This window comes from Anomaloglossus baeobatrachus, chromosome 2 (genome assembly GCF_048569485.1).
Source record: "Anomaloglossus baeobatrachus isolate aAnoBae1 chromosome 2, aAnoBae1.hap1, whole genome shotgun sequence".
NCBI classification, from domain to species: domain Eukaryota; kingdom Metazoa; phylum Chordata; class Amphibia; order Anura; family Aromobatidae; genus Anomaloglossus; species Anomaloglossus baeobatrachus.
Window position 1 is genome coordinate 280,923,213 of NC_134354.1, and position 13,527 is coordinate 280,936,739.

A 13,527-nucleotide genomic window follows, 5' to 3' on the forward strand; every position below is an offset into this window, starting at 1 on the left:
CAGCCAGGCCCCTTTTTGTTAGGCCTTGCTATCAGAGTTTCTGTCCCTACGTAGCGCGCAGTGGGGGTACGGCTTGGCAGCCCGCCTGATCTAATAGTATGGGCGTCACCTAATAAACTGCGGGTTTGTGACTGTGCGTCTGCTAGTGTGAACAGTGCTCTATGCAAGCCACCAGTGTGCAGTTTTACCATCCAGCCATCACCTCCTCCATATTTGGAAGTGAGTGTGAATGGCTCCACCTGCACCTGTGTTGCCTCCACCTAGTGGGGGTTTAGCTGTATCCTGCTGGAGTAGTAGTAGTCTTTTGGCCTGAGCAATATACAGCTGCAATTCCATCTTGCTGTAAGTAATGATATTTTCTTTTTTGCTTTTTTATATGTCTAAAAACCATGGAAAAAACTGTACAAAAATGCAGCAAATCCACGTTTTTATAGTGTTATTTTTTTTTTTTTTTTAATGTCTTCATTGAAGTCAGTGGGTGATCAAACGCTGTAAAAATGCTGAAAGAATTCACATGCTACAGTTTTGGGGGGTTTTTTTGTACCAAACCTGCAAGCTACAAATTAGCAGTGTGTGTATGACACTTGAAGATTCTCATTGATATTGCTGGCATCAGGATTCCCTTCAAGTTTTGTGACAAATCTGCACTAACAAATGCATTAAAATAAAAACACAACATGAGCACACAGCCTTAAAGTTTGCTCAACAATATTTAGACTAGCCTGTCAAGGGAGAATTGAACTCTTTGGATGCCATAATACACACTATGTTTGGAGGCCAAAAGGCACTGCATATCACCCCAAAACACCATACCAACAGTGAAGTCTGAAGGTGGGAACATTATGATGTGGGGCTGTTCTTTAGCATATGGCACTGGCAAACTTCAAATAGTTCAAGGAAGGATGAATTGACAAATGTAGCGACACATTCTTGATAAGAATCTGCTGCCATCTACCAGGATGATGAAGGTAAAACAAGGGTGGATATTTCAAGACAATGATTCCAAAAACACAGACATGAAACTCTCAATTTTTTTTTCAAAGGAAAAGAAAAAAAAAGCTGCTACAATTGCACAGCCAATGACTGGACCTGAATCCAATCGAAAATTTATAGAACAAACTAAAGCTCATAGTTCATAGGAGCCCACATGACCTTCAGACTTTGAACAGTTTTTGTGCAGGAGAATGGGCCAAATCACACCTGAGCAATGTATGCCCCTAGTTTCTCCATATGGGAGGCAACTTGAAGCTGTTAACACAAAGGCTTTCGTATGAAGCATTAAGGCTATGTGTCCACGGTAGAATGTACCTGCGGATTTTTCTGCATGAAAATCTGCGACTTTCGCTGCAAATCCGCACCTTATTTTTACCGCGGATTTTGATGCGGATTTTTTTTTTTTTTTTCCCCATTCTATACCCAAAATCCGCACCAAAATCCGCAACAATAATTAACATGCTGCAGATTTTTCCGGATCAAAATCCGCGGCAAATCCGCCGCGGAAAAATCCGCAGCATGGACACAGCATTTCCAAAATGCCATTGAAATGGCTTGGAAGTGCCGCTGCTGCAGATTTTCGGAAAATCCGCGGCAAAATCCGCGCAAAATCCGCAGCGTGGGCACATAGCCTAAATGTCAGTGTGTAAAATACTTTTTCACTTTGCCACTTCTGACGTCTCAAGTTTTGTAATTTATGGACATTTATGGTTTTATTTCTTTGCCTATTTGGATCGGATGGGTTCTTACTCTCTCTCTCTGTGTGTGTGTGTGTGTGTGTGTGTGTGTGTATGTGTATGTGTATGTGTATGTGTGTATATATGTGTGTATATATATATATATATATATATATATATATATATATATATATATATATATATATATATATATATATATATAGTACAGACCAAAAGTTTGGACACAGTCTCCTCTCTAGAACAACTATTAAGAGGAGACTTTGTGCAGCAGGCCTTCATGGTAAAATAGCTGCTAGGAAACCACTGCTAAGGGCAGACAACAAGCAGAAGAGACTTGTTTGGGCTAAAGAACACAAGGAATGGACAGTAGACCAGTGGAAATCTGTACTTTGGTCTGATGAGTCCAAATTTGAGATCTTTGGATCCAACCACCGTGTGTTTGTAGAAAAGGTGAACGGATGGACTCTACATGCCTGGTTCCCACCATGATGCATGTGTCGAGGGCGGGGGCCAGTTCCCCGTCGCGGGGGCTGCTCTGGGAGATCGCGCTCGGGTCCGGTGCCTTCTCCTCAGTGGCTCGAGTGGGCCGGACCCGGGGCTCGAGCAGCGCTCCTCACCCACGAGTGAAAAGGGGAGGAATTGGATTTGCTCTGGGATGGATAGAGTTCGTGACGCCACCCACGGGTTGTGGTGATGGTGGGCACCACCGCTGCTGGTGACGGGGTTCCGGGGAGCGATGGCGGGGAGCAGCTAGGTGTTGACCCCTCCGTGGGTAGGGGCTGTTGGTCCTGGGGCCCGGTGACTAGTTGGGTTCCCATAGGATGGGGTTCGCAGGGTTGCGGTGCGGCGCAGCGCGGTGCGGATGGCACTGGTGCACTCACACAGATGGACAGAGTTTCTGGTAAACCAAACGGCTGGATGGACGGGGCCCGCAGCCGGCTGCGGTGTTTTCCCTGGATGGGTTGATGGTGGCTGTCGTTTCCCTGCACCTGTGTTTTGTATGTTGACTCCAATGCCTGGGCACCGGTAGTCCGCTCCCTGACGTATACGTGCCGGAGGAGCCCCTTTGCCCGCAGATGCTGGTCCTTTGGATCTCTGGCCCTTGGCGGTGGCACTTATCCGGAACGGTTGGGCTGTTGCTTTCAATCGGTACTTGGTTGGGAATGAATCCCTGAGGTCCAGACCGCAATCAGAGAATTTGACTAGAGGTTGGCTTTAAGCCTAGTCGGGGTCTGAGTACCCTGCCTTGTGCTTGGCATCAATCGGCTCCCCTGTTCGGTACCGCCCGATCCCGGTCCTATGGTTCCGCTGACCTTCGCCAACTCCTGCAGGCTGCCACCACTGTCTGCCGACCTTGCTGGAAGTGCCTGGGGTGTGACCCAGACACAAACAGTTTTCACTCCTCACTCACTCCTGCCCAGAACTGGACTCCTTGACCACCACTGGACTGGCTACTGTGTTTTCCCGCCTCCAGCCTGTGAACTCCTCGGTGGGTGGAGCCAACTGCCTGGCTCCGCCCCACCTGGTGTGGACATCAACCCTGGAGGGTGGCAACAAGGGTTTAATGTTTGACTGGTGTGACCTGTACAGGGAAGGGGGTGTAAGGTGTTTGTGTAGTGACCTGTGACTCCTGGGGTCCAGGGCGTCACATATGGAGGAGGAGGTGTGATGGTGCTTTGCTGCTGACACTGTTGGGAATTTATTTAAAATTGAAGGCATGCAGAACCAGCATGCCTATCACAGCATCTAGTAGCGGTGTGCTATTCCATCCGGTTTGCGTTTAGTTGGACCATAATTTATTTTTCAACAGGACCTTAACCCCAAACACGCCTCAAGGCTGTGTAAGGGCTATTTGACTAAGAAGGAGAGTGATGGGGTGCTACGTCAGATGACCTGGTCTCCAGTCACCAGACCTGAACCCAATCGAGATGGTTTGGGGTGAGCTGGACCGCAGAGTGAAGGCAAAAGGGCCAACAAGTGCTAAGCATCTCTGGGAACTCCTTCAAGACTGTTGGAAAACCATTTCCGGTGACTACCTCTTGAAGCTCATCAAGAGAATGCCAAGAGTGTGCAAAGTATTAATGAAAGCAAAAGGTGGCTACTTTGAAGAACCTAGTATATAAGATATATTTTCAGTTGTTTCACACTTTTTTTTTTTTTTTTAAGTATTTCATTCCACATGTTTTAATTCATAGTTGTGATGCCTTCAATGTGAATCTACAATTTTTAGTCATGAAAATAAAGAAAACTCTTTGAATGAGGAGGTGTGTCCAAACTTTTGGTCTGTACTGTAGGTCTGAATCATCCTTAATGTAGCAGACACGAAAAGAGGAGGGGAGCCAGCACTGCTCATGAATGGCATGCAACAATGAGAAAATAAAAAGTGTAATATTCACAAATTCATTGCTACTGTAACAATTCAATGAGATTTTTTGCAAATGATCAATGATTTGAGCCCCCCTGCCCCGTCACGGCAAATTTCTATAGGGGGGTCCCTACACTGTTATAAATTATCGTACCTTAAGGTGTCATATAATGAGCAGGACTATATAAGAACCACCACCTACATGATACATGTCTGAACCGCTCCCATGCTGCAAGGACTGACAACTGCGAGTAAAAGGGCAGTCCTGGTGCCAGTGTGTGTGGCAGAACCACAAACACCAGCACAATGTCAGAACTGGCCCTCACAGTGCCAGACCAGCAAACATGGATGAGGGTGGAACAGGCTCAGGCAGGTGGTGCTTAAATAATGATGCCTGACGCCGGCCTACGCAAATTTGTTCCTGGGGCTGTAGGAGAGAGAGCTGTTTTCCGATGAATCCTTGGTGTCAATGGAGCGGGTCATATTTTGGACCCGCTTCATTGATGACATTTTTTTCATTTGCAATGGGTCATCTGTTGAGTTGGAAGGTTTTATTCGGGCACTTAATGAGAATAATCTTAATATTCATCTGACATTTCAGTATAGTGCTACTAATATTGAGTTTTTAGATGTCATTATCAAACGTGACAGAAGGAATTTTCTGCAAACAGATGTATACCGCAAGAAAACATCAGTGAATTCCTTTCTCCATGCTGGATCCTCACACCCTTCACACATAAAAAAGGGGATACCCACTGGACAATTCTTAAGAATTAGAAGAATATGCTCTAGTGATGTGGATTTTGAAACCCAGGCTGGTGATTAAAAAAGGTTTAAGGAACGTGGGTATAAACAACGAATTATTGATCATGCATATAAGAGAGCTAAGAATTCTAATCGGCATGATCTCTTGTATAATCCTAGAAAGCAGAGTGATTCTGGTCCTGTTAGGCTAGTCATGGATTACCATTCACATTGGCGTTTAATGCAACAGTGTATTGATACAGGTAAAATATATCTTTGTACCGTGTTAGCCAGTATAGATAAAAAATTGTTTAAAAGAACCGACGTCCTCAGTGGTTGATACCTTTTAATGGCTAACTGAAAAGATGGTGATAGCAAGCTTTCGAAATTACTCAGGTCTCTTCATCAGGCATGGTATAACACAAAATCTGAAGAGTCACATATTTATACACAACAGGACATAGAATAGTGCAGCAAAGAAAAAAAAACCAAGTTACATGAAACAGAACTATCACTATGGCAGGGGGGCAAGCTGTTGTTGCCATAAATATTGCTGCAGTTCAGTGTGAAAGTTTTATTGTCCTCTTTCACACTGAAGTGCAGCAATATTTATGGCCACAACAGCTTGCCCCCCTGCCATAGTGATAGTTATGTTTCATGTAACTTGTTTTTTTTTTTCTTTGCTGCACTATTCTATGTCCTGTTGTGTATAAATATGTGACTCTTCAGATTTTGTGTTATACCATGCCTGATGAAGAGACCTGAGTAGTCTCGAAAGCTTGCAATTATCACCATCTTTTCAGTTAGCCATTAAAAGGTATCAACCACTGAGGACTTTGGTTCTTTTAAACACTTTTTTACAGTGTATTGAAAACTTTTGGCCTATTCTCATGACGGACCCTATTGTGAAGCAATATATTATGCCACAAATGAGTGTAACAGCAAGGAAGAGTTGTAATATTGGGGACCTTCTTACATCCAGTCATTATGTTCCAATAGTCAAGAAGCCTTTTTCATCCTTACCAGGACCAAAATGGGGTTGTAAACCATGTGGCAAGTGTGTGGCGTGCCCGAATGTGGAAACTGCCACGGACTTTATTGATTCATCCGGTAATAAGAAGTATAAGATTACTCATAGCATCACTTGTACGACTAGGGCTGTAACATACTACGCCACATGCCCATGCCCACTTATTTATGTAGGCCTCACAACTAGGGAACTAAAAGGCAGGGTGCGTGAGCATGTCCGTGATATTAATGCCGCTAATACAGCTCTAGATACCAGTACCTTTAAAAACAATTCCTCGACATTTTTTGGAATGCCACCAAGGGGATTCCTCGTTGTTCAAAGTAAGGGGTATAGATCACATTATTACGGGGATACGTGGTGGTAATGTTATGAGGAGACTTGCCCAACAAGAATGTCGGTGGATATGGTTATTGGATACTATACACCCTAAGGGTTTAAATGAGACGATTAGTTTTGGACCCTTTTTGCATTCTAATCAATAAGAGAAAAACATTTTTTTGATACTCCTCTGTGGTAATAGAATTTTATCCTGATCGCTATTTTTAATAATTTTAATTTTTTTAAATTATTTTTTAGTATAACTATATATTAAAGTGTTTTTTGTGGATTAACTTGGTATGGTCTTTTGATGTTTTTATTTACTTTTCTATATTTGTGTATTTTTCTAACATTTATTATTTTTTTATTTTATTGTAGTTTATTATTTATTGATGGATTCCGCTTTTTCCATATTGGATCTATTTATTTTGGAGCATTTTGGATTTTTCCCTGACGAACAATGGATACTAACATCTATTTATATACAGACAAAATTTGGATATATTGAATGTTTTTTATACATGCTGATTTTACGTGATGTTATATTATGTGTATTATATTGGATTGATCACCTTTTCACTCATATTGATATGTAACTTTTGCACAGGTTTTTATGTTTTTTGATTTTTTTTTTTTACAATTTTTCACTTAAATTATTATCTCACTATTTTGATACATACATGTGGATATATCCTATATATATATATCTATATATAGAGATAGAGATATATATAATTTTTATTATATTTTCACATATATGTATACACTTTTTCACATTTTTACACGTGTTGTATTTTTATGCACTAGTGTATATGCATATGTACATGTATGTGTATATTTATGTGCATATTTTCTATATTTCTATATTTGTGTCAATTTATATACACTTTTGCATAAATTAATATAGTTTAATATGTGTACATATTATTTTATACATATTTTGCATTTTTTAGTACACCTATATATGTTTAATTTATTCAATATGATATTTATTTATTTGGTATGTATTTAATGTTGATCATTGATCTGTATATCTGTATGTTTTATCAGTAATTTCATTGTTTTTTCGGGGCTTATAAATATATTTCTGTAATAATATGCCACTTTTTTTTATCCATCTACCCTTTTTTCATATCTCTGTGCTCCGCAATTGTGCGCATGCGTGGATCGGGTGGGAACGCGTCATGGCTGTGCGCGTCTTTATCTGACGCGGGTTGGATCACGTGATCAGTGTTTTGCCACGTGATATATCACGTGGTGATTGCCGCTCGCGTCATCCTCCCCGCCTCTGGATGACGTCTTCGGTTACGTGGCGGTCTCTTCTCCTTACCCACGCATGCGCCCTATAATGATTGCGGTGGGGACTGCCCTAAACAGCTGATAGGCTGCCTATTGTTTAAAAGGAGACTATACCAGCTGTCTTAATACACATTTCCCTGACGAAGGTACGCCGAAACACGTGTAGGGTGGGTTGGAGGCTCCCTATACACGGTCTATATGGCTTCAGGTATATCCATTTGATTGAATGTATTTACATTTGTTTGCACATTGTACTTTTATGTAGTCCATTTTGACTAAGCAACTCTGGATTCACCCCGGGTGGTTGGTTTGGTGCCTCTGCATGTGATCCTACATGGAATTGTCTGCCATAGTATGTATTATTTATCATAGTGCACTTTATCACTATTATACACTTTATTACTATTGCTGTGCACTTTATGTATAATCTATAGCATTTGCACTTTATATATGTATATTTATTTATTCATAATTTCTGTGGCAGTTTCTCCATGTGTGTTCGCCTGTTTTGAGCCCTTGCTGCCATCTGGTGGCCATTTTATGTAATTACACTTTCTATATTTAATTATTATTGGACTGTGTTGTGGGACCCTCCTGTCATCATTTACCTTGCTTAGAAATTGCTGTTTTTAATTATATTATTAATAAAGGAATATATTTTATTGGATTTTGGCTGTTTTTCTTTGTTGGTTGAATATTTATATATAAATGGCCTATTTATTAAAGTTGGGGTGTATTTAATATATTGATATATAGTGATAGTTGTTTTTACACACTATATTATACCCCCCAATTTGGCATTAATCTGTTCACCTGTCTGCTTTACCTGTGCTTGTTATTTTATTATTTTATTTATTTGGCTAAATAGTTTTACGAGCTTTGTATCTATCCATCATTAAAAACCATTCGTTTCAGTGTCGAGTTTTTTCCTGCATGTGTCACACAGATGTCACACAGATTGCACATGGATGATACAAGTACAGATGACTGGCCGCACGGATGGGCAAAACGGACCGTGCAACACATAATTATTTTTTTTTTTTTCAATGGACGTGTGAAGGGGGCCTAAGAAAGCTGCAAGTCTCCTCCTGCTCTTGCTGGGCCGCCTGCATGCTCATGGTAACGCTGACTTCCTGTGTCACCTCCCTCATTCTTCACATGTCATCATGAATTGGAGGAAAATGAAGTCACCTGGGGGTGCAGGGCATGGCTGGAATCTCTCTCTGCACATTGGCAATGCTGGGATGTAAATATTAAAACGTAGTATTGTGAAATGACTGACTGGCATTAATTAATGGCAGGTTTAAGCAGTTTCCAAAAAGATTACCGTAATATTCAATATATTTTGTAAATTTTAATATGTGATTTGAATCTCAAATAATAGCACAGCCACTTACTAAAAAAGAAAAAAACTGTTCACATACCCTAAATGTATCCAATATAAACAGGTTAAAGATTTGATGCACTTTTCCCCATTCGTTAGAAAATGCAAACATGCTGAAAGAATTGACATGCTGCAGATTTGGAAAAGCTTAAAATCTGCAAGAAAAAAAATAAGTACATCAGATTTCAGAAATCTTATTCAATTTTCTGGGACAGTAAAATGTTTTTTTTTGCTTGGGGGAAAAAAAGGCAGGAAAAATCCTGAAGCTTTAATATGCTTCATACACAAGATTTTGATGCAGTTTTATGAAGCTCACTTGAAAGGACTGATGGGCCAGCGGCAGTGTCTCCTGGTGAGCCAGCCGCAATACCTCTTACTGATGATCCAGCTGCCATGCCCTCTCCTGAAATGCCTCCTCCCAGCCACCGGAGAGAGATCTGCGCAGTCTGGGAGGAGGAAAGAGACAAAAAATCAGAGCTAGGAGATGGTAGAGAGAAGTGGCTGCCTGTTTCATGGTCGGAGCTGAAGATCGGAAGTGTTGGAGACTGCCTGCGGACGGTCGTGCGAGCAGACTTTGAGTGCGAAGGAGAGCCTGTTGACTGCTGTCCAAGCCAAGTCAACTCAGCTGCGTGTGACTGGACCTAAATGGATGTCACAGAGTACTGCTGCAGAGCCAAGGCCGGAAGGGATTGTTCCCGTGAGTGTCTGTACTAAAGGGAACTGCTGTGGAGCCGTAAATGGAGCGGATACCCCCCCATAGCACCAGAGAACTTTCTGGATAAATATGGTGATACAGTAATTCCTGAGCTCAGTCCCGGCCTACATCTTTTTGTTTTTGCGGACAAGTGTGCACACTGACTCAGTAGTGGTTTTGAAGCTAAACCAGGTCTTATACATAATACGCAGCAGTCACTACTACAGTACTGAATCTAACTTTTTGTGTATCCCTGCTAGCCGGTGATTAACCCCGGGGTACTTTCCGGTGTTGCTTATGTGTTGGGGAAGGGCGGGAATTAGAGAGTTAGTTAACCCCTTCACGACCGCGGGCAGTAAAATGACGTCCTATTTTAACGTGACTTAACGACCAGGGACGTAATTTTACGGCCTAAACTTCATTTGATTGCCGTGGCCATAGCAACGGCTTTCAAATGATGTCCCCTGCTGTTTCTTACAGCAGGGGACCTTTGCTTGACCCCAGGGGGGGTGGCATCGCCAACCCCCATCGACGATCGATGTGATTGGCTGTTCAAATCTGAACCGCCAACCACAACATTCGCACTGATTTCGGCAAAAATAATGCCTGAATTAGTGCGATACTATGAGATCCTGCTATGAGATGCCGTAGCAGGTACAGCAGATCATAGGTGGATCTCAAACATGCCGCCCCCAGCCCCTGCACCACTGATTGGAGCGATCGTGCTATGACGCGCAATCGCTCCAATCAGTGTGCAGTGGGGCGGTCTGATCTGCAGGTGGCCGTCCTCCACAGGCCTGTGCTGGTCTGGGGAGCCTCTCCCAACATGTCTGCAGCGTGGAGTGGCTGGTACTTGTGGTACCACGCCACCGCTGCCGCCGCTTTTGTCACCGCTTCTGCGCCTGCTCCACGTGAGTATTCCACTCCCCTTGCAGCCCGTGCGCGATCCCGTTATGGCCCCTGCGCGCTCCCGTGATGGCCCCTGCCCCCCGCGGTCTGCCCCCCCACGCCCCGATCTGCCCCCCGCGGTCCCGATCTCCACCTGCGATCTGCCTGCCTCCTCTGTCATCTCTATTCTGCTTCCTTCTTTGCTTCTCTGGTATCCCCCTCTGCTCTCCCGCGCCCCCCTCTGCTCTCCCCCTCCCCTTGACGTCCACTTACCTGCCTTCACCGGGTCGTCCGATTTCTTCACTGGCCCGATCACATCTGCCTCCATCTCTGGGTCCTTCTTCCTGGGTCTTCTGCTGATCTGTCCAACGTCCTGCCTGCTGCTTCGGTACAGATGTCTATCTCGCTTGCCTTCTGTTCCTCCTGCTACTCCTCTAGGTACTGTGAGTATAACTTTTTTTTTTTTCCCTGTATCCTGTCCATTTTTACACCTCATCTGTCAGTGCGTCCCGCCAAGCACTGATCACGGATGCAGATAACGGATCTGCATCCCTGCTCAATTTTTGGCGTGACTTTTTTCTTTTTTTCCGTATCACCGACGCTTTTTGTATCTCATCCGAATGTGCGTCCTGCAGCGGTCGATCAGTGCACCGCGTCTGTGCGTTTGAAAAGTCAAATGGCATTCCTTCTCTTCTGAGCCCCACCATGCGCCCAAACAATTTATTTCCATCACATATGAGGTATCTGCGTACTCAGGAAAAATTGCACAATACGTTTTATGGTGCCGTTTTTCCTGATACCGTTGTAAAAAAAAAAAAAAGCTACCTGGTTGATGCAAAAATTTTGTGGTAAAAAAAAAAATAAAAAATTTCACGGTTCAACGTTATCAACTTCTGTGGAGTCTCTGGGGGTGCAAGGGGCTCACCACACATCTAGATAATTTGCTTGAGGGGATGGGGTCACTTGTGAGGGAGCTCCACTGTTTAGTCACCATAGGGGGTCTCCAAACATGACATGGCGTCTGCTAATGATTCCAACCAATTTTGCTGTCAAATGGTGCGCTTTCTCTTCTGAGCCCTGCCATGCGCCCAAACAATTACTTTCCACCACATATGAGGTATCGTCGTACTCAGGAGAAATTGCACAATATGTTTTATGGTACATTTTTTCCTGATACCCTTGTGCAAAAAAAGCTACGTGGTTCAAGTAACAGTTTTGTGGTGAAAAAAAAAATTGTATTCATGGCTCAACATTATCAACTTGTGTGGAGTCCCTTGGGGCTCGCTAAACATCTAGATAAATTCCTTGAGGGGTCTAGTTTCCAAAATTGGGTCACTTGTGGGGGAGCTCCATTGTTTAGGCACCTCAGGGGGTCTCCAAATGCAACATTACGTCAGCTAATGATTCCAACCAATTTTGCTGTCAAATGGTGCTCTTTCTCTTCTGAGCCCCGCAATGCACCCAAACAATTACTTTCCACCACATATGAGGTATCGTCGTACTCAGGAAAAAAATGCACTATAAATTTCATGGTGCATTTTTTTCCTCATACCCTTGTGAAAAAAGCTACCTAGTTGAAGCAACAGTTTAGTGATAACAATTTTATTTTTTTCTTTTCACGGCTCAACGTTACAAACTTCTGTGAAGCCCCCAGGTGTTCAAAGTGCACACCAAACATCTAGAAAAATTATTTGAGGGCTCTTGTTTCCAAAATGGGGTCACTTGTGGGGTAGCTCAATTGTTTAGGCATCTCAGGGGGTCTTCAAACCCGACATGCACCTCAGGGGGTCTTCAAACCCGACATGGTGTCTGCTAATGAGTGCAGCTAATTTTGTGTTCAAAAATTCAAATGGCGCTCCTTCCCTTTCGAACTCTGCCGTACGCCCAAACAATTGATTTTTACCACATATGGGATATCAGCGTACTCAGGAGAAAATGCACAATAAATTGTATGGTGCACTTTGTCTTTTCTCCCTTGTGAAAATTTAAAATTTTATGGCTAAAGTAACATTTTTGTGTTTTAAAAAGTAAAATTTTAATTTTTTTCCTTCCACATTGCTTTAGTTGCTGTGAAGCAACTAAAGGGTTAATAAACTTCTTGGATGTGGTTTTGAGCAGTGAGGGGTGTAGATTTTAGAATGGGTCACTTTTGGGTATTTTCTGTCACCTCGGCTTCTCAAAGTCACCTCAAATGTGATGTGGTCCCTAAAAAAAATTCTTTTGTAAATTTTGTTGGAAAAATGAGAAATTGCTGATTTAACTTTGACCCCTTCTAACGGAAAAAATTTTGTTTCGAAAATTGCGCTGATTTAAAGTAGACATGTGGGAAATGTTATTTAGTAACTATTTTGTGTGACATATTTCTCAGATTTATAGGCATACATTTTCAAAATTTGAAAAGTGCGAAATTTTCAAAATTTTTGCAAAATTTTCACAAACACACAAAATATCGGCCTAAATTTACCACTGACTTGAAGTACAATATGTCACGAAAAAACAATCTCAGAATCGCCAGGATCCGTTGAAGCGTTCCAGAGTTATAACCTGTCAAAGTGACACTGGTCAGAATTGCAAAAAATGGCCCGGTCAATAGGGTGTTTTAGTGGCCGGGGGTGAAGGGGTTAAGATTTTTAATTGGTGTCCAGGGACAGGCCCTTAATACACAGTGATTTATACCTTCTACTGCTTCCAGAAGTTCCCGGTTAGGTAAATTGTTCCCGGTGGTTCTTGTTCCTACTGGAATCGGTCCCTGGCTCAGCACCCTGATCTTGGTTCATTAAGTACTTTTCTTTGTGTCGATATTTGCGTACCACATTTGTTTCACTCACGATTCCCTTACCAGGTTATAAAGAGTTTGCGTTTAAACCTAGTCTGGTCTCGTTCCTCTGTCGTGGCCTGCTGTATCCTGGAAGTAACCTCTCGGTTCCACACTCGGCCAAAAAGATAGAAAATGAAATTGAAGTATATAGGAAATGAGTTTAGTTTTTTTTATTTTTATTTTCACTCCAAACCTGCCTAAAAGCTGCCATGACTCCTAGAATATTGATACAGTAACTGGATAACATGATGTACCTTTGCTTTTCAATGGTTGTGCATAACCACAATTAAATTAAA

General features: G+C 42.5%; 1 protein-coding gene across 1 annotated transcript in view; it reads left to right on the plus strand.

Moving 5' to 3' along the window:
* The window catches only part of LOC142291354 (connector enhancer of kinase suppressor of ras 1-like), a 33,404-nt gene extending 26,576 nt beyond the window's left edge, over positions 1-6,828 (plus strand). Inside the window, exon 5 of the mRNA XM_075335823.1 lies at positions 6,527-6,828. Within this exon, the coding sequence (XP_075191938.1) occupies positions 6,527-6,541 (15 nt within the window). The 3' untranslated portion in view covers positions 6,542-6,828. The remainder of the gene's footprint in view (positions 1-6,526) is intronic.
* The last annotated feature ends 6,699 nt before the right edge of the window (positions 6,829-13,527 follow it).